This window comes from Solanum verrucosum, unplaced genomic scaffold, assembly GCF_900185275.1.
Source record: "Solanum verrucosum unplaced genomic scaffold, falcon-dt-bn FXZP01000261.1, whole genome shotgun sequence".
NCBI lineage: Eukaryota > Viridiplantae > Streptophyta > Magnoliopsida > Solanales > Solanaceae > Solanum > Solanum verrucosum.
The window spans coordinates 899663-921885 of record NW_026019969.1 but is presented as its reverse complement, the minus strand read 5'-3'; the positions used below and the strand labels follow the sequence as shown (position 1 = coordinate 921885).

At 32.3% G+C, this 22223-nt stretch overlaps 2 protein-coding genes across 2 annotated transcripts; both read left to right on the top strand.

Moving 5' to 3' along the window:
* The first annotated feature begins 10578 nt into the window (after positions 1–10578).
* Positions 10579–12800, top strand: LOC125815964 (receptor-like serine/threonine-protein kinase At2g45590). The gene has a single exon (XM_049495543.1). It carries the CDS (start codon positions 10645–10647, stop codon positions 12700–12702), a length of 2058 nt encoding a protein of 685 aa, XP_049351500.1. The 5' UTR covers positions 10579–10644; the 3' UTR covers positions 12703–12800.
* A 7024-nt stretch (positions 12801–19824) lies between these two features.
* LOC125815972 (probable carboxylesterase 8) lies at positions 19825–21745 on the top strand. Its single transcript, XM_049495549.1, has 2 exons — positions 19825–20406; positions 21260–21745. Exons 1-2 carry the CDS (start codon positions 19860–19862, stop codon positions 21730–21732), a joined length of 1020 nt encoding a protein of 339 aa, XP_049351506.1. The 5' UTR covers positions 19825–19859; the 3' UTR covers positions 21733–21745.
* The last annotated feature ends 478 nt before the right edge of the window (positions 21746–22223 follow it).

Genomic DNA, 22223 nt, shown 5'->3' with positions numbered 1-22223 from the left:
CATAAGAGACTGTTTTCTCGATAGATCTTCAATTCACGTATTTTCAAAAAGTATGAAAATCACAGTAGTGAAGAAGCAATCTCCCATGAAAGCTTAAAAATCCGACTACTCATTTTATAGGAAGAAAGCTTGTTGAGAATTCAATTGACTAATAAAAGTGTGCTCTCTCTTATAGCTTCAGAGTAGGCAAAAGTCTTGAGATCAAATCTCATCGCCACCTATATCAAAAAAGATTTTTCATGTGATTATGAGATGGTCAAACACTACAAAGTTGATACAGTTATTTATACAAAGAATAAATAAATGGTTTTTAAAGAAAATACATAGAAAAATGGTGTACCTTTTTATAAAAAGACTTATTATGCGTCTCGAAAAAACCAAGTGGATTGTCTACATCAGACAAAGCGTGCTTAATGCTGATTACTCTATGATTTAAAAACGAGAATTACAATTTATAAGTTCGAATTATTTTAAATATTAATGTAATCTAATTTAACATTAAAAAAAATAATTATAATTTCTTCGTACTACCTTTCTTTTACTTATTGATTTTGATATGTCTCTATTGAATATAATCTTTCTACTTTTATTTTTGGTAGGATTGCACTCGTACCATTCTCTTTAGATTTCATTAAATATATTATTATCATTGTAGCTTAAAAATTGACAATTATTTTGAAACGGAAAGAGTAAAATATTAATATGGTAGAGTGACATGATTGAGAATAATAATGTAAAAAAGGACCAAAGACACCAATGGGCTATGGGGTTGTGTCAGTTCACTATAAAGTCAAAGACCACATTCATAGCTTTAGCTACCTTCCAACCACAAACACAAATATAGTATACAAAACAACAAACGATTTGCTTATGATTCCTTCCTATAATACTATAAGCTTTTTCTTGTAGGCCATATTGCACATTAATTGATGTTATTTCAAAATATTTTATGTTAAATTTAAAAAATATAAAAAATAAAGTTGTGCTTGGAATTTGGACATGAAAATTTCAAGAAGTTTCTAAAAATTATTTTTTCATACTTCCATTTTCATATTTCCATATGGTTGAAACTGAAATAATGTAAAGAAAAATACGTAAATATATCATGTTTGTAATGAATATTTTAATTACTAGCATATTTTCGATAATGTAAAATATTTAATATGTCAAATTGCAAGATAATATGTCTAAGTTAAAAAATAACACTAAAATATGAATGCAACATGTATTTGACCTTTATAAAAAAGTAGTACAGTAACTAATAAAGTACAACCTCCTTTTCATGCTTTGGTAAACTCTGCTAGTACCTTTTTCCCCTTTTGTTCTACACTATCTAATTAAAAAGCATTAAACAAACAAAAGAGAAAAAAAAAAAAGGAAAAGAAAAGAATCTTAATGCTAGTAAATTAATAATTTCTGGTATTTAATAATCTGATAGGGTACTTTAATTTTTAAAGAAGGAACAAATGATGCTTACACTTTGCTTACACAGCTAACCTGAATTTGGTTTTCAACTTGCTTTCTAGAGTGTGGCTCCTTCAGTTTTTGCTTTCCCTTTTTAATCGGTGGCAGCGCTAGAATTTTCGTCAAATGTGTTCATACTTTAGGGACAAATAAAAAAATAAGTTTAACTTAAAAAGTGAAACTTAACTGAACTTATATTCTATTTTTTAACTTTTAAAAACGGAACTTAATTTTTAAAAAATATAATGCTTAATTATGGGCTCAAACCCAAGCCTCCGAGGCGAATTTGAATAACTTTAACCATTTGACTATCTTTCTTTACTATGTTAAGGGTGTCCAACAGATAGTATATATCCAAAATTATCGATATTTAACATATATACTCACAAAAAATTTCGACAAAGATTGTTCATCTGACCACTCTTAGCTAGGTGTAGCTACGCCTTGCCTTTTTTGCCCTCTAATTAATTTCTTTTGGTTCTTTTATGTGGGCTACGGAGAAAATAACCTATAATTAAACTGACTAAGAGTCCGTTTGGATTGACTTAAAAAAATAGCTTTTAAGTAAAAAATAAAGTCAAATTGAAATGACTTTTAAGTCAAAAAATAAAAAAGTAGGGGAAAACCTACTTTTGATTTTTGACTTATTTTAAGTCATTCTAAACTTATTTTATGTCATTTTTTACTTTGCCAAACTATTCCTAACTTATTTTTAATTCATTATTGACTTATTTAAAGTTATTTTTATATTTATCAAACACTTCCAAAAGTCAAAAAACTGACTTTAGATTTGGCCAACTTTTAAGTCAATCTAAACACCCTTTAAAAATTAACTTATAAATGTCTTTGTTTTGTTGTTGTGTTAAAAAGGTAAGCATGAAATATGCTTATTTGAATATACATTATATATATATTCGCCATATAAATATTCTACAATTTTATATGATTACAGGTCATTGATGCATCAATTAGATAGCTCGAAAATCATAAATAGTTTCATAAGAAGGAATCAACAAGACAACTATATCTATTTGTTATTATGAGTTAATATCTCAGATAGTCAATCAACTTTGAATAATTCACTTAAAAATTCACCTAACTTTGAATAGTTCACTTAAAAAGTCACTCAACTTTGAATAGTTCACTTAAAAAGTCACTCAAACTTTGAGTTATTCACTTGGAAAGTCACGCAACTTTGTTTTATAACCCAAAAGTCACTCAGCTATTGATATTTCACTTAAAAAGTCACTCAACTATTGATATTTCACTTAGAAAGTCATCTAACAAATTTAAATAATTTATTCAATAAACTTTATTGAAATCTAATTTTTATTTTAAACTAATTTTTTAACAAATAATAAAATGTCTATTTTAATTATCTTATTGACTCACTCCAATTATTTAACTTACAATTTTTTTAAAAAAAACGTACATCAACATAGATGAAATTGTATGAAGAAAGTTACAAGAAAGAATTGAACTGCTAAGAAGAGAAGAGAAGAGAAGAGAGGAAGAAGAAGAAAATTTTAGAGTAAACAGAATCTTGATATTCTCATTCTTTTTCAATGCCTTAAAAGAGGCTTATGAGTACAGTTTAAATAGACTTCACAAACGGACTTAATTCTAACTAACTATATCAATTAACTAACTAACTTTCAAGAAGTTAGTTAACCCTGTAACTAACTTTTAACTACTCACACTATTCTTGAGTCTTTAAGTTATTCCTTCAATACTCCCCCTCAAATTAGGTACTCTAAAAATGTTTTGAATACCTAACTTGGAACTCAAAACTTCATGCTGCATTCTGGACAGACTCTTGGTTAACACATCTGCAGGTTGTTCATTTGTAGGAATGTAATTAGTAGAAATCACTCCTTGCATAATCTTTTCTCTAATGAAATGACAGTCTATCTCAATGTGTTTAGTTCTCTCATGATAGATTGAGTTTGCAACTATTTGTATGGCAGCCTTACTGTCACTATACACTTTAACTGAAAGAGTAACTTCTACACCTAGTTCCTTCATTAGTCCAATTATCCATACCAACTCAACCATTGTTGAAGCCAAGCTTCTGTATTCAATTTCTGTTGAACTCTTGAAGACAGTAGTTTGCTTCTTAGACTTCCAGATGATAGGAGAGTCTCCAAGCTTAACTACATATCCTGTCACTGACTTCCTAGAGTTAGGACATGCAGCCCAATCTGCATCACAATAAGTTGATATCGCAATATTCTCATTGCTAGACAGTAAGACTCCCTGCCCTGGTTCTTTTTTCAGATATTTAACTATTCTAATATTTGCTTCCATATGAGACTGTTTAAGAGCTTGTAAATATTGACTCAGAGTCAGTACAAAAAAAGAGATATCAGGTCTGGTCATAGTGATGTATAGAAGTTTACCTATGAGTTTCTGATAGGACCCTTGATCAGCCATAAGTTTTGCTTGAGTTTTGAATACATGATCATCATATTCCTTTGATGTTAACTTTATATTTGCATCCATAGGAGTCATAGCAGGCTTTGCAGCCCCTAAACCAACTTCAGAAATTAACTCTAATGCATACTTCCTTTGATGCATTATAATACCTTCATTTGATCTAGCAAACTCAATACCAAGGAAATATTTTAACTCTCCTAAGTCCTTCATCTTGAATGCATGTTGTAAATACCCTTTGGTCTCATTGATCAGTTTTAGACTATCACTTGTGATGAGCATATCATCCACCTATACAAGAATAATTGTAATGCCTTCTGTACTCATTTTAGTAAACAATGAGTGATCATATTGACTCTGTTGAAATTTGAACTTAAGAAGTGCTTCAGTTAACTTAGCATTCCATTGTCTAGGAGCTTGTTTCAACCCATACAAGGATTTCTTAAGTCTGCACACTGTCTCCCCCTGACTTTGGAAACCTTATGGTAAATCCATGTAAATCTCATCAAATAGATCACCCTGTAAAAAAGCATTAAACACATCCATTTGATGGATATGCCACTGTCTTGTTGCTACAATATCAAACACTGACCTAACAGTTTTCATCTTCACTACTGGAGAGAAAGTTTCTTGGTAATCAATCATTTCTTTCTGATTGTACCCCTTGGCTACCAATCTAGCTTTTAAACCTTTCCACTTCACCATTAGTTTTGTACTTTATTTTATAAATCCACCTACACCCAATGGGTTTCTTACCCTCAGGCAAAGACACTACCTCCCAAATGTTGTTTTGTTGTAATGCACTAACCTCTTCCTTCATAGCTTCCACCCACGTAGGATTTGTAATGGCCTGATAATAACTTCTAGGTTATATGGATGCAGAAATAACTGCAACATAGGCTTGGTATTTTAGTGCCAAATGAGCATAGGTAACATACTTGGACATAAGATAGTCTACGGTTTTGTTCACACTTAATGACACAAAATCTTTTAGCCAGATATGAGGGTTTCTATCCCTTGCAGATTTCCTAGTAACCCTATAAAGTGCCACAGAAACTTCCACTTGTATAGCCTCTTCTAGCTGTGTGATTACCTTCATGGGTTGTATCTCCATGTGTCACAATAACTTCATCCATATCATTCATATTCAACTCACTAGCATATGGAACAAACAGTTTGTTACTTGACCTACTAGTATTGTTTTTGAAAGGAAAGACATCCTCCTTAAATATAACATCCTTGCTAACAACTAACTTCCTTGTTTCTAGATAATAAAGTATACCCTTTCTAAGTCATTGAATATCACATATGTACTGTCATTTTAGACCTTGGCTTTAGCTTATCCAGCTCTTGTACTACCTTAGCATAGCAGAGACACCCAATGACTCTTAAATGTGAGATACAAGACTCTTGTGGTAGAACACCTCATAGGGAGACTTGTTTTGTAAAACTGAACTAGGTAGCTTGTTGATTATATGTAATGCATCTAACACACACAGACCCCACAAGCTAATAGGTATCTCAGCTTGGAACCTTAAATCCCTTGTTACTTCTAGTAGATGTCTGTGTTTTCTCTCAGCTATCCCATTCTGCTGAGGAGTATATGCACAACTAATCTGATGAAATATGCCAAAACTATTGAACAATTATTTGCACACTGAGTTGACAAACTCAGTTCCATTATCTGACCTTATGACCTTAACACACCTACCAAACTGAGTTTTAGCATACATAATGAATTGTTTAATGACCAGACATACATCAGACTTCAACTTTAACAAGTATACCCAAGTTAACCTTGAAAAATCATCCACTATAGTGAGAAAAAACATGTTACCATCAAATGTAGGAACTTTGTAAGGACTCCAAACATCCATGTGTACAAGATCAAAGTATGCTGAAGTTTGTATACTACTTGTAGGAAATGAGTTTCTAACTTGTTTTGCATAAGGACAGACAGTACAATTATTCAATGTATTGGCTATACTATCAGTTTTTACAAATATAAGCTGGTACAAGGTCATACTATCAATCTTTACAAATATAAGCTGGTTCAAGGACTTTGTAGATGCATGTCCAAGCCTTTTGTGCCACAATTCCACAGTTGTAGCCTTCTCATGAGCATGATTTTCTTTTACAACAAGAACACATCACTGTTTTGAGACTGCTGCAACTTTGTACTTCCAGTAAGAATATACAGTCCATTCTCCTCTCTACCAATCTCCCTCACCCTTCCATTTGAGAGATCCTGAAAGAGGCAAAAATTAGGAAAGAAACTCACTGAGCATCCTAACTCTTTTGTGAGCTTTGACACAGACATTAAATTGAACTTGAACTGTGGTATATGCAATACATTAGTCAAAGATGTCCTTGTAGTAACAATACTAGATCCAGCATGAGTAACTTTAACAACAACTCCATTAGGTAAATAAACTCCTCGAGACACTATAACAGGTTTATTTAACAAGTTGACATCTACTACCATATGATTGGTAGCTCCAGTGTCTATTATCCATTTCTGTATGTTGTTAACTGAATAAGCAAACTAATTAATACCTGCTAGATTGGCTGAAGAGACTGAATTTGCAGAAGTAATGTTGTCACTTATATTCTTCAATAAGTTTACAATTTGACTATATTACTCATTGGTAAATGGATACAATTCTAGTTCAGACTCTCTGTTCTGTGAAGAAGACTTAGTCTTTTATGTCATTCTTTTCCTTTGTAATATGCCTTACTTCCTTCAAATACATTCTCAAATGTATCTCCCATTATTTCACACTGCTCAGATTCTTGAAAATGATCATCATCGCATTATGGGCCCTTGCACTTGAGTGATAACTACTATATCCTGCATGTACTCCTTTCTTTTTGAACCTGTTATAATCTAATTGATATCCCACTAACTTGTAACACACTTCTTTGGTGTGTCCTTTCATTCTAAAAAACTCACACTGTACATTGTAATTCTTCTTGTATCTGGTAGCACCATTCCTTATAAACATAGCCATATCAAAATTACTGCCACTTGATGCAAGATTTGCACTTAAAATTCCAGAATTTGCACCTATAGACCTTTGTCCTTCATCACTAATTATCAATCCATAAGCCTGATTGATTGATGGCATATGACTCATAAGCAAGATCTGACTTCTTGCTTGGTTATAAGAGTCATTAAGCCCTATGAGGAATTGAAACAATTTTAACTTCTGCAAATGAACTACAAACCCTTTGGATTGTTCACAGTTACAACTGGGACTTGGAACAAGAGCTTCAAATTCTTCCCACAGATTTTTCAGTCTAGAGAAATATGTAGAAACTGTAGCAGTACCTTGACTTAATGTAGCAATTTCCTTGTGCAGATTGAAAGTTCTTGAACCATCAACCTTGTTAAACCTCTCATCCTATACTTCTTGAGCATGCGAGGCATACATTATACCTCATAGTAGATTTTTTTCTACTGAATTCATCAACCAAGACAATACCATAACATTCACTATTTCCCAATGATTCCCCATCTGTTTTGGAAACACTTATTTCTTACAGGAACCATCAACTATCCCCAATTTATTCCTTCCAAGCAAAGCTACTCTCATTGATCTGTACCAAATTGAGTAATTTTCAACCCATGTTAACTGAAACAAAATTATTTGCGTGCCACTTACATCAGCCGGAGAAAGAAACAAGGGATGATTATAGGCAATTCCTGTCTTCTGACCAGATTCAATTATTTGTGGCTGTGTAGACTATTCTCCAACCACCACCATTGAAACTATAGAGGATTTTCAATTTCTTCCACCTGAACTGAATGATTCTTGATCTGTCGATCTGACTTGTGGATCAATCTTTTCAACCAGTGTAACTAGTTGTTTAAGCTCTGATACCATGAAAATGTATGAAGAAAGTTACAAGAAAGAACTGAACTGCTAAGAAGAGAAGAGAATAGAAGAGAAGATTGGAAGAAGAAGCAGATTTTAGAGTAAACAAAATCTTGTTATTCTCATTCCTTTTCAATGTCTTAAAAGAGGCTTATGAGTACGATTTAAATAGACTTCACAAACAAACTTAATTCTAACTAACCATATCAATTAACTAACTAACTTTTAAGAAGTTAGTTAACCCTGTAACTAACTTTTAACTACTCACACTATTCTTGAGTCTTTAAGTTATTCCTTCAATAGAATTGAACGAAAGTAATTAAGGAGTAATTAAAAAAACGCACAGTAGCACATATCAATCTTTTATTATTTTTTAAGAAAATAGTTTTAAAAAAATTGTATTCAACAAAATTTAATAAAATAATCGAAATGAGCATCTTTCTATAAAAAAAAAACAATTTAAAACAAAATTGTATTTAACAAAATGTAATGAAAAAATTATTTAAATTAGTTGGGTGACTTTCTAAGTAAAATATCAATAGTTGAGTGACTTTCTAAGTGAAATGACAATAGTTGAGTGACTTTCTAAGTAAACTATTCAAAATTAAGTGAACTATTCAAAGTTGGGTGACCATCTGAGATATTATCTCTTGTTATCGTAAAAGTGAAAGTATTATTTTTTATCGATTATTATTGATATTAGAAATTAGAGTAATATTTTGACCTCCATAGATAACATGGATGATATATGGTTGACATTAGTAATCGTAATATTTTGACCTCCATAAATAAATATATGGTTGATATTAGTAATACATTGACCTCCATAAATAGCATGGATGATATGAATGCTTGTATTTTATAAACCAAAAACAACGAAATAAAAAGGTACAAACAATTCTAATACTCTTCTCGTTTCATATTAGTGGATCATTTTATTAAAAATAATTATTTCGTATTAATTGTCTACCTTACTAAATTAAGAAAACATTAATTAATTTTTTTCTATTTACCCTTACAATTAATTTTTTTTAAAGTGTTTACATTTGTTTTGTAAAATTCTCAAAAAGTTTTTAAAGGGGTGAATTACTAATAAAATTATCTTCTTATTTATAATTTTTTAATATATGTGTAAAAAATAAAAATGAACAACTAATATTAAACGGGGAAGTAATAAAAAGAAAAAGAGAAACGACAAGATGTAGCTTAGCTGTTTGGACCATTTCTATTGTTTGTATCTCTTCTTGTTTTCTTGGTTAACGGTCACGTTTAATTATGGGTAATGTCTCATCTTCATTAATAAGCTGTCATTATAAGACAAAGTTTTCTTTATTTTTTACGACACCAAATAGACTTTAGAACATGCAAATAATAGAAAATTACAGTACCTATTGACTAATATTGTTAGTTGACAATCAATTTAGTGGGGATTTTTTCTCCTCTCAATTTTAGACTATGCTTTCGTGGATTTTATACTTTAAAAATTACATCACCTCAAGTAATTTCGAATATATTTTTGGTAAGATGTATTTTGTGATATATTTTTGGAACGTATCAAGTAACTTTTTGAAAAATTTAAAAATAATTAAATGATGACACATCAAATAGAACAAAAGGAGTAAATATTACCTTTTTCATTTCAATATGATTGTCTAATTTTAATTTTTCTAAAGGTTATTGTTGGTAAGATAAAAAAAACACTTCAAGTTCATTGAGTGACACAACAAGTCAAAGGGTTTAAAATAATGTGGTTAAACAACTATAAATGTCTAGATGAAACCTAACAAAAGGATCGAGTTGATAGATTAGGAACATGTAAAAGGGTCATTCAAATTATTTTCAATAGACGAGATAGTAATAGATTCAACCATTACTATAAAAGCTATTGAACATCAATGGTATCGAAATGCGCCTCTTTTTGAGGGTGATTAAAGTGTAGTTGAATATAGTTCGCGAAGTATTTGACTTACCAATAATCTCTTATTCCTGTCATCGAGAGACTTTAATAACTTTAGTATGCCAAAAAAAGAGAGTTGCTCCTAACATAAGAACCTATGGTTCCATTTTGTTGTTGTTGGAGGTATACATCCTTTTTTGGCATGAAACGATATAAGAGAAATAAATGTCCGATGTAATTTTAGTTTTTGGTTTATAGAGAAGTGAGAAAAGGTGTAAAGGAGATTGAGGAACCCTGAGACTTACGTCAGGGTTCCCGTGACTTTAGTTTTTGACTCAGCCAAAAAGTAAAACAGATCTATTTTATTTTTTTTGGTGTAGCATACGTAGTAGACACAGAGATGAGAAGATAAAGACTACACACAGTCACACAGTACTCACATTACACTCTCTTGTTTGTTCCTTCTTCTCCCATTAGTCCTTTTCCTTAAAACAAATCTTTCTCCATCAACACACAAATCAGTCCCAATTTCTTGTTTTTGTTCCTTCTTCCTCTCAACATTTCCCAACTCCTTTTCATTCTTTGTAATAACATAACTAATCTCTCTGCAAATATGGATCTCTAACGTAATTCCAAGATCCCCCCTTTTCTGCTAATTAAAATATGCATCTTTACTACGCTTCCTGATCAAGAAAATGCACACACCATTCCCCATTCTTGTTATTTCATAAATATGTCTGCAAAATTGTATCTTTAACTCTTTCAACTGTCAGCCACAATACTGTTTATCACCATTCTTCTTCTTTTTCTTCCATTATAACACATCCAAGATTACCCCTTTCTTCCCTCAAGAGATGCATACAGTAGATTCCACAACCCCACCAGTCACATAGTGTACTCCACACTCACACCAGTCCTTTTTCTGCAAATATGCATGGTTAACTCTTCCAAGACTACATTTTTACTCAAGAAATGCCTCCAGAAAATCCATTTTCACCTCCCCTAACACCTCTTCCTGTTTTTCCCACCACCTACCTCATACCCCCACCCCCACCACCCTCCTCCAACCATCACCATTCTCATTCTCCTCTCATCCCACCATTCATAGCTGCTGCTTTTGCCTTAACTTTCTTCATTGTTGCTGCTATCATTTACCGGAAAGTGTCACGCAACAGGACTGTTCCTGCAGATCTGAAGTCACCTCCACCACCTCACAAGTTTACCTACTCTGTCCTCCGCCGTGCTACGGGGTCATTTACAGCTGCTAATCGTCTTGGACAAGGTGGATTTGGGTCTGTTTACAAAGGTGTTCTTCCATCTGGACAGGAGGTAGCCGTGAAGCTCATGGATGCTTCCGGCTCCCTCCAGGGCGAGAGAGAGTTTCACAATGAACTCACTCTCGCCTCGAGGATAGACACTACGTCTTGCCATTACGTAGTGCCTATCCTCGGATTCTCCTCCGATGAACATAGTTATAAACACCACTGTTCTAGTCGGCGGAGGAGAAGATTAGTTCTTGTTTATGAGTATATGCATAATGGGAGTCTGCAAGATGCTTTGTTAGATCGAAAGTGTCCTGAGTTAATGCAATGGAGAAAGAGATTTGATATTATAAGTTCCATTGCAAAGGGTGTTGAGTATCTTCATTACTCGTGTGATCCTCCTATAGTACATGGGGATATCAAGCCCTCTAATATATTGTTGGATTACCATTTTGATGCAAAAATAGCTGACTTTGGCCTAGCACAGTCTTTGATTAAAGATGATCAAGTTGTTGAGTCTTTCATTGAAGATGAGGAGAAAGTTGAAAAGGGGGCAAAAGGAGAAGTTTTTGAGAATGTGGAGGAAAATGGGTCGATTCTTGAAGGAAATGAGAGTGTGGTCACAGATGAGGTTGTGATCAATGTGGATCAGTTGCCGGAGAGTTGTTGTGTGAGGGTGTTGGATGGGGAAGTGGGAGGGGTGTCACCTGAGGTGGGAGTTCCATCAGAGGGGATCGAAAAGACTAGTGTTTCTGAGGGTTTTTTCGACGGGGTTAGTGTGGATAGTGGAGTTTTGAAAGGGATTGGGAGGGGAACTAGTCAATCAGGTAGAGATTGGTGGTGGAAACAGGACAATGTGAATGGTGGATCAGATTCTGGTAGGATTAAGGACTATGTGATGGAATGGATTGGTAGTGAGATCAGAAAAGAGAGGCCTAAGAAGGATTGGATCGCAACCACGAGTGCAGCAGAAGACATTGCCAAAGGGGGGCAACAGAAGCAAAGAAAGAAGCTTGAATGGTGGGCATCTTTGGATGAGGAGAGAACGAAGAGAGAAAAGAAGAATAGGAAGCCAAGAGAATGGTGGAAGGAAGAGTTCTGTGAGGAGTTAGCCAAGAAAAAGAAGAAAAGGGATCTCAAAAGTGGAGAAATGTGGTGGCAAAGGGATGAAGAGGTAGCACCAGAAAGAAAGAGGAGGAAAAGCAAGGGAAGTAGGAGCAGCATTGATTGGTGGGTTGATAGTTTCAGTGGCGAGTTTCGGATGGGAAGACGAAGTAGTCAAGATTTTCCCAGTGGAGATATTCCCAAGAGTGGAGGTGTGAGTAGCACCCCTAGTATGAGAGGAACAGTTTGTTACATCGCTCCAGAGTATGGCGGTGGAGGGCAGCTCTCAGAGAAATGCGACGTGTACAGTTTTGGCGTTTTGTTATTGGTTTTGGTCTCAGGGAGAAGGCCACTCCAAGTTACAGCTTCTCCTATGTCAGAATTTGAGAGGGCTAATCTGGTTTCCTGGGCTAGGCAGCTTGCTCATTCAGGCAAGCTTTTGGATCTTGTTGATCCCAATATTCAGTTACTTGATAGAGAACAAGCATTGCTTTGCATCACTATTGCACTACTCTGTTTACAGAGATCACCTAACAAGCGCCCAACAATGAAAGAGATTGTTGGGATGCTTTGTGGGGACTCTGAGCCACCCCATTTGCCGTTTGAGTTTTCCCCTTCACCACCCTCCAATTTCCCTTTCGAGTCACGGAAAAAGGCCCGGTGAGTTCACGAGTGCTCGATTTACCATTTCACTGTTCAATGTAATCTTCATGTATTATTGTGTAGAAATTGTTAGAAGAAAAGCAAAATGTCATAATTTTCCCATCAGCTTTTTCTTTTGCATAATCATCTCTATATTTCCTGCACTTTGCAATTCTTGTGTTATGATGATGGAGTACATTAGTTATCTTTGGCTTTTGCTCCCACAATTAGCTGAATTGAAGGAATCCCAGGCTAAAAGTATCTGATATGACTCTTTGCTTCCACTTTCTAAAAGGTGAGTCCACCAGTAATTATAAAATTCAGTGCCCTTGAACTATTAAGGAGCTTGCTTTATTGCTTTCATAACTTACTTTTTTGGGTCCCAGAAGATATTTGACTCCTCCTTGTCTGTTGCCTTAAAAAAGTAGGATGAGTTTGTTTATAGTTTACTTATATTTCATTACAGATTAAACCCCTCTCATCCCATTGTCCTAGGGGTACTTACAAAGGAACCCATGGAATGCGTTAAACCTTTATTAGTTGCTATGTTTTCTTCAGTGTCATTTTTTCTTTTCATACCTACTTTGATTTGTTGTACTTGAGCTGAGGGTCTTCCCAAAGCAGCCTCTCTACCCCATTGAGGTAGGAGTAAGGTTTGCGTACACTCTACCCTCCCTAAAACCCCACTTGTCGGATTTCACTAGGTATGTTGTTGTATTCACTAATAATGTATTATCTAAGTAATTCTGTGACCATATACAATGTTACTAGTAAAATATATACTTATAACTGTTCATACTGCAAAATAAATGATATGCTTGGCAACAAGAATATATTGTGTTTCGTGAGAAAACAAAAGCAACAAGACGAGAGGTTAACAATGGCAAATGCCTGTTTGATGTTACAATAGTTGATATAATATATGACTGATGTTCTATTTTATGTGTTTACAGCTTATTGTTCATAGGAGTTCAGAGAACATGGATGGATACCTATATAATATAGCTGTTTAACATATAAGATCATCAACGTTTAAGAAACAAAAATGATAGACACCAAATTGGTTTCACATTTTTCACGTTCATAGGGGCTAATAACGTCAGTTCTCAATTACTGGAAATAGTTAGTGAAAGTTAAACAGTAATACAGTATTGTCAAAGATGAGGAGAAACTGAGTTCTATTCAGTACCCCGGAATTTGGTTATCCTTACAACCTACATTGTCATAATTTGTCTCTCGATATGTTTAATGAAATACATAAGCATCCTTTAGATGATAAGAGTCATGGAGATCATTTATATTGGACATGCTCTAATAGCCCGCGTATCATCATGATTCATGAGTATACTATCACCTTGTGCAGATAACTCACAGTTCATTTCGTTTCTCTGGTTAAATGTAGCAGAATTGTTTTGTGTGAGCCCTTGGGATATTTTTTCATTTATCATGTAACTTCGGTTTGATTTAAGATTGAATTAGTTCTTCATCGCTCTTGAAGTTGACATATGATAAACTTGAAAGGCACAGATGTAGACTTTGTAATGTTAGTTCTATCTGTATTTTTGTTTTCATCACATAATGTTTGTATGTTCATCAACAATTTGGATAAGAATTAAGATATTTGTGTTACTGTCTTTGTAGAGGTCACTGAAAGTTGTCTTGTTGTCAAAGAGGAGTAACTCAAATTTGATTCCAACACATGAACTGGTCTCATAACATGTCCCTCAAAAAAGCCTTTGACCCACAATGCTTTATGATAAACCAAACCAGACAAAACATATTGGTTGTCTTAGCAAATCATCATGATTTTGAAATTATCCTCTCCACATGATAGCCCTCTGGGATTCATCATTTAAAATGTTGGGTGTTATCTAGATATTTATGTGCATTGGATCTTTTTGATACTAGGTTACCGAAAATACGTATAAATAAATTATATAGTCAATCTCAACTAATTTGGAAACGAGTTATAATTGATTGATTGATTTACTAATGGTCAAGTGGTCACTGTTTGAATTGTCTCACGTTCAAATCTCAGTGGTCTGAAAACCCAAGTTGTCAAGCAATGCCAGGCGTTAAAGGATTGTGGAGAGAAAATCATTTATTGGGGGTGGATTTTTTCTTTTCTCTGCCTCATACTTTGAAATGGAAGGTGGTCAATTTTATTTGGTTGTATAGTTTTGGCATGACTTGTACGTAACTAGATTTTTAGGTGTGTTCGAGTCATCTTATATGCATTTCAAGTTTCAACTAACAATAATAATAACAAATTCAGTGCAATTCTTTGACTGTACGAGTATATAAATCTCAACTAATTCACTAATGATATAATATCTTTTAATTAATTTTAATTATGTATAAATAGTTCCATCATCTCTAGCCCCAAGCTACTTTCGCCCCGGTATTGACGCATTAAAACCCTAAATATTTTCTGTGTCGCGTCAATCCTCATAAGAAAAAGATTAGTGGAGTATATCTTTTTAATTCAAAGAAAAAGACTATTTTAAAGTCAATGTTCAAGATCCTACAGTAATGTAAAGATTTTTTTATATTATCAAGTCATTATCTAGACACATACTTTGTAAAATGGTTCATTCATGTTTGTTGTTAGGAGCAACAAGCAGCCCCTATAGTTTTCGTTACCAAGATATTTTTTTTTTCATTGCTCCCAGAAATTTTTGGGAAATCCACTCCCATGCTGCAAACAGTCAAATCTGAACTGAATCATGTCGCTCTTCTTTCTTTCCTCGCGAGCAGGAAGCTTAAGTTTGAGACGAAAAATGATTTAATTTGACCACTGTACATTGCTAACATATAAAAAAAAGGGAATAATCTAAATTTTTTACCTTTTGACTGTGGTATATGTATATGTAAATCCTAGATGTGAAAATATATGAAATTCATATTTTTAGTATAACTTCTACAGAATGAAATTTATAATTTTAAAAATAAGATATGTTTCTTATTACAATAGGTAAAAATAATTTTAGTAATATAAAAATTATTTATTATAACTGTGTTTATAAGCTTTTTAAACTCAAAGGGACGATTAAATATCTCCATCAATTTCTGCTCTCTCTAAACCACATCTACCATAAGTGGTTGCTATTATTTCGAAGTCATTGAACTTTAATTAGGTTCATACGTTATTTTCTTCTGATAGTGAACTACAATTTTTTTGGTGAAGTTGTATTCATAAAAACAAAGTTAGGGAGGTGATTTAAACTTATTAAATACTCGCTCTGTTCTTTATTACTTGTTCACTTTTGAAGTGACACACCTATTAAGAAAACAATAATTGATATATTGAATTTACAATTTTACCCCTACTAATTATGAAGTGGATGAATTAAAAACTTAAGATTTTCAAAAAGTTCTACATTTTTCAAAGTAATAAATTGAGGGTATAATAGAAAAAAAGAAGCTATAATTAGAGATAACTAAAAAATGAAAAGTAAACAAGTAATTAGGGACAGAAGAAATATTGTGGGTGTGGGGTGGGGACTGGGAAGTTAAGAATTAAATACTGCACTAAAAAGTCAACAAAAAAATAAAGGAGAGAGACCTAAATTAATTTAATTTTTATCCATTTTTAACAAAAAAAAAATTGCACGTTTTAATTTGAATACTCATCCATATCAGCCGCCCTAAGTATGTTTCTCAAATCTACTTCAGATGAGATAATCGAAATGTGCATGAACTAACCTAACTTCATAAATAAAAATATTATCCACCCTATAAGACACTTATGTACAATGCAATTTTAATGTGAGTCAATAAATCTTATAAATAATTTTACACGTCTTTAGATAAAACTTAATTCAAATCATACTTAATAGGAGTATATTTTTCAAGAAAGTTATATAGGAGTACCATTTAACTAAACATGATTTGTTAAGTATCCATCAAAAATTTGAGTGAGTAAAACATTTGCACTCTATAATTGGAACTTTTTTCTCAAAATGGTAAGATTAAGAATCTCATTTTCACTTATTCAAAATTTTAACATGCGAAGATACAATATTTTTGATAAGATAATATCCAAGTCTTTTTAGGAGACATCAATTCATTGAGATTTATGATATATGATTGAAAATGAGATTTATGAAATTTTGAAGTGGTATTTTGACATGTATTTTATTTGATAATTTTTTTAAAAAATAATTATGAGTGGAAGCCTTGAAAACAAAAGATTTGGTCTTGATTTAGTTTTCGAGATCTTAAAGACGTAAAAAAATAGATTAAATTTTAAAAATCTAATCAAATTTAGTGGTAAATTAAATAATAATTAAAGTATGATTCAAAATTTATGGTTAATGAATGAAGTATTGAAAATATCCCTAAACTCAATACAAATTATTAGTTTCATTTTTGAACTATTAACTGTCTTAAAAACACTCTCTTACTTGACTAATTAAACTTAAATATACCCTCGAGTCTTGCAATATGAATGAATTACATCCTTAAATTCTCGTTAAGTTTAGGGGTGGGGGGTTCAACACTTCTTTCGGGTTTTTTTTAATATTAAGAGTACATGTTTCTACAAGAATGTGCGATCACTTGTTATATCATGTGGTGGATCAATGATGTATCTAAATTTAATTAATCAAATAAAGAAGTATTTTAAAGAGGATTAACAAGTCAGGAATGAAACAAATAAATTGGGTAAAAATTTAGAGATATTTTTGATGCTTCACTCTTACTTAGCTAGCGTTTGGCCATAGATTTCTAAATATTCTTAGCAAATATTATTTGGGTGAAAATTTGGGTGAAATTTCACCATGTGTTTGGCCATAGTATTTGGAAAATATATTTCACTTTTTTAGAAAAATTTGATTTATACCCATAAATTTAAAAAACTATCAAAACTAACCATAAGTTTGTTTTACAAGTCAATTGAATTTTCATTGCAACAATAACAAATAGTGTCCATGACACTAGAACAATGTGGTAGTTTGGAGTGAGTGCAACAAGCAACATTCCATACATCGTGAAGTAGACAAATCACATGACTTTGTTACCCTGAGCCGATTGTTCATCATTTTCATCAACAACCATATCATCATTTAATATTCACTAAATATTTCATCACTACTTTGGTGTTCACGTGAAAAATTATGTAATATGACACAAACAACTACTATAGAGGGTGTTTTTGTAAAAGATAAAAATTTGGGGTAACATTTCAATTTTCACAAGATCCCAAATAATGAGATTTGGCCCAAATACTAGAAAAAACTAGTATTTGGGAATTTGGGATATTTGCCAAATAATGACAAATTGTATGGACAAACACGAAAATTTTTATTCTGGGCGAGGCACAAGTATGATGTGGCAGACAAGAGTTATGTGAGGCCCATTTATATTTTGCCAAGTGGATCCCTTTCAGAAAAAGGGGACACTCCCTTTTCTCTCTCTTCCTTTTAACGTTTTTGCCCTTCCTTACTTCTTTTACTTTTTTTTTTTCCTTTGGTTTTTTTTCTAAAACACTTGTTCCAAATTTTATACTTTCATACTTAAATAACTTTATTTATGAAAAATATGAAATTCAAAAAACTTTGCTTGGCTCATTTTATTTATTACATTTTATATTGTTTTTCCATCTCATATTAATTATTTATATTATTAAAATAGTTATATAAAATTATTTTTTAATTTACAAAGATATGATTAATTAAAAAATTTCTATTTTATTATAACAATTAATTATTTTTGAAAGTATAAATAAAATTTATAAAGTTACCAAAAAAAATTAAGGTATATATTTTATTTGTGTTTTCTTAAGAAATTTGTAAAAGAAAAAGTAGATCATTAATATGAAAAATAAAGAAGGTATAAATTTAATATGTTCTTTTATTTTTCTCTCAACAATTTCATAATCCAAAAACACTTCAATCCACAAATACTCTTCAATAAGTAACTAAAACGGAAAGAACATTTATGATCTTGAAAAACAATTACATAATTTTTGTCTTTTTATACTATTGTCATGAAATTCAAAAATGAAAAACATTCATAAACACCAATATAAATACATATTATTTCCGTCAATTTATACCATATTTTTATTCTTAAAAATCAAGATAGGTGAAATTTAATAAATATTTTGCTTATCAACTTTTCTTACATGTTCTTAAAAAAATTATAAATATAAATAATATTTTTAATAATTTATTCCTTAAAAGAATTTTTGCAATTTTACAAAATTTATTTATAATAAAAAAAATTAATTGTTAGGATTAAAAAAACTACTTATATCTTGATTTTATAAACTAAAAAATAAATTTCAAACAACTATTTTAATAAAATAATTAATATAGAATAGAAAAAATAATATTAAAATAATAAACTAAAAACCTATATAATGATTGTAAATTTAAATCAAAATTCAGTACGTAAAAAAAGAAAAACATAAACTAATTAGTTCAGTGGGTTGATTACATGAATTTTCACTAATTTTTTTTTTCAATTTCACTATCCTCAATTTTCTTGAGTTCATCCAAAAATAAGTAAATTTAATTTTTTCAACATATTACTTTAATTTCCCCTCAAATGAATAGTAATCGAGATATAAAATATATAATAGATACCGTGTGTGAGTTTCAAAGTTTTTTTATTAAAACAAAAAAAAAAATTACACTAAGAATTAACAAGCAAAAAAGAAAATGCAAGTAAGAAAGAAAAAATAAAAGAAAAGATTAAAATTAGAAAAGAAAAAGTAGGGAAATAAGTACATTATGGGTCCCACAATATACATGTGGGACCCATAATGTACTTATTTCCCTACTTTATGTGTGAAAAGATACAGGGCAAAAACGTTAAAAGGAAGAGAGAGAAAGAGGAGAAAGGAAGAGGGAGAAAGAGGAGTGTCCCCTTTTTCTGAAAGGGATCCACTTGGCAAAATATAAATGGGCCTCATACAACTCTTGTCTGCCACGTCATACTTGTGCCTCGCCCAGAATAAAATTTTTCGACAAACACTATTTACCAAATTTTTTTTCAAATATTATTTGGGAAATCTATGGCCAAACGGGCCCTTAATGTTTCCAACCATTTAATAAATTCATTTACCTAACTCAGCTGCTCATCTTAATTACCCCTTCTCTTTCCCCCTTTATAGCTGAAAGAGAAAATAAATAAATATACAATCTCAGTTTTAATCTCTTATACTATACTACCATGGCAGAGCAAAATATTATAGCAGAATCCACCATGGAAGATGCCTACAAGTTCCTCAAAATTACTCGAAATCCAGATGGATCTCTCACTAGAAACCCCCCAGTTCCTAATGTCCCTTCAACCCCAGAAATTGACCCCAATTCGTCAAATCAGCTAATTTCACTTTCAAAAGACTTACCTCTTAATCCGGCCGCCAACACCTTCATACGCCTTTATCGGCCTGTTTCTCCGCCGCCTAACGCCAAATTGCCGCTCATCATATACTTCCATGGTGGTGGATTTTTGCTATTGAGTGTGAGTTCTGTTATTTTTCATGAATCGTGTAATGCCATGTCAGCTCAGATCCCAGCGTTGATTGCTTCCGTTGAGTATCGTCTCGCCCCGGAGCATCGCCTTCCCGCCGCCTATGAGGACGCCGTCGATGCTATCAAATGGGCGAAAGATGAAGCTATTAACGGTGGTGATCCATGGTTGAAAGAGTTCGCTGATTTCTCTAAAGTTTTCTTAATGGGTAGTAGTTCCGGAGGAAATATCGTGTACCATGCAGGTATGAGTGATTGAAGTAAATTAGATGGATAAAAATAAATTGAGATCTAATAATTCACCTAAAACTTAACGTATCTGAATAAGCCTTAATCATTAAGATCTAGAACTATCATCACCGGTCATCACTACTGTTACCATCATCCCACCACCATCCTTGCTAACTACTATTGCTACCACACTTATCTCCATTCATCATTAGGATTATATCTGTTGTTTCCACCACCCCTATCTTTGTAGCTATCGTTATCTCCACCATCATTATCAACCAATATCATCAATATAGTCAATTTTTACTACTATCAAACCCAGCCATGGCAACTAGCACCGTCAGTTATCACTATACATTGTTCGGTCACCACTACTACTTCCATCACTTTTATTAGTCATTATCAATACTATGGTCAATTTCTACTATCAACCACCTCTATCATCATAATTAACACTACTGCCACCTACCACAAACACATCACTAACCATCACTCATTCTTCGGTTACCATCTTCAACATCATCAATTACTAACATCAAGTCATCAACCAATTTCATTATTACAACAACCAACACTACTACCAATCGCCACCATTATGATAGTTGCCACAACACCAATTACCTTTATCGTCACAACTATCATCATCATCATTACTAGCCACTAACAATAACTATTATCATCACCACCATCACTATATATAAATTATCTCCACTGTCACTATTTAATCAAATAATGATTATTATTTTTTAATTATTTAAATTGTATATTTATTGTATACATTCAGATTCATACGTTTAAATTTTAATAGAAACAAATAAGGCGTTAGAGTCACATTTTATGAATTAATTTTGTTACTTGTAAATGCAGGTCTACGTGCACTCGATATCGATCTCGACCCAATCAAGATCGTAGGGTTGATAATGAATCAGCCCTACTTTGGTGGGGTCAAGAGGTCGGAGTCGGAGCTCAAGTTTGTCAATGACAAGATTTTGCCTTTGCATGTGAATGATCTGATGTGGTTGCTTGCATTGCCTGAAGGTGTGGATCGCAATCACGAGTATTCTAATCCGTTGACTAATGAGGCGAAAGTGAAAGAGAAGATCAAACGGTTGCCAAGGTGTTTGATCAGAGGGTACGGAGGAGATCCACTTATTGATGGGCAAAAGGAATTTGCTAAAATGATAGAGTCACATGGGGTGCACGTGACTCCTCAGTTTCTTGAAACAGGATATCATGCTGTGGAGATATTTGATAAAAAATTTGCACAAGATTTGTATGATTCTATAAAGGATTTTGTCAAATCTATTTGTGATGAAAATGTGGGCAAATCAGCCATGTGATAATCACTTAAAATTTGAGTATATGTGTTTTTTCTCCTTTTTTTCCTAATAAGAAAGTCAGCTTGGTATGATATTTACATGGAATGAATTTGAAAATTATATGATCGATCTCAAATTATTAAGAATTGAAGTGTACCTATTGGTGTTGTTATATAAGAAAGTCACTGCAAGAACAATTCATTTCCCATGTTTATATATTAGAATATGTGTTGTAAAATGGATCTTCATATATATATATATATATATATATATATATATATATATATATATATATATATATATTGTGGTAACATATAAATACACACACATTATACAAGGTGTTGTAAATTAGGTTTTATATACTCCAATATATTTGGTGCTCACGTATATCCATGCAAATAGATATCCATATAATATTTTTGATGTCCAAGTATGTGTGTATATATATATATATATATACTCCTCTCTTCTTGTAACAAAGTAAGAAGCAAAAGATAAGAGTAAGTGAAAAG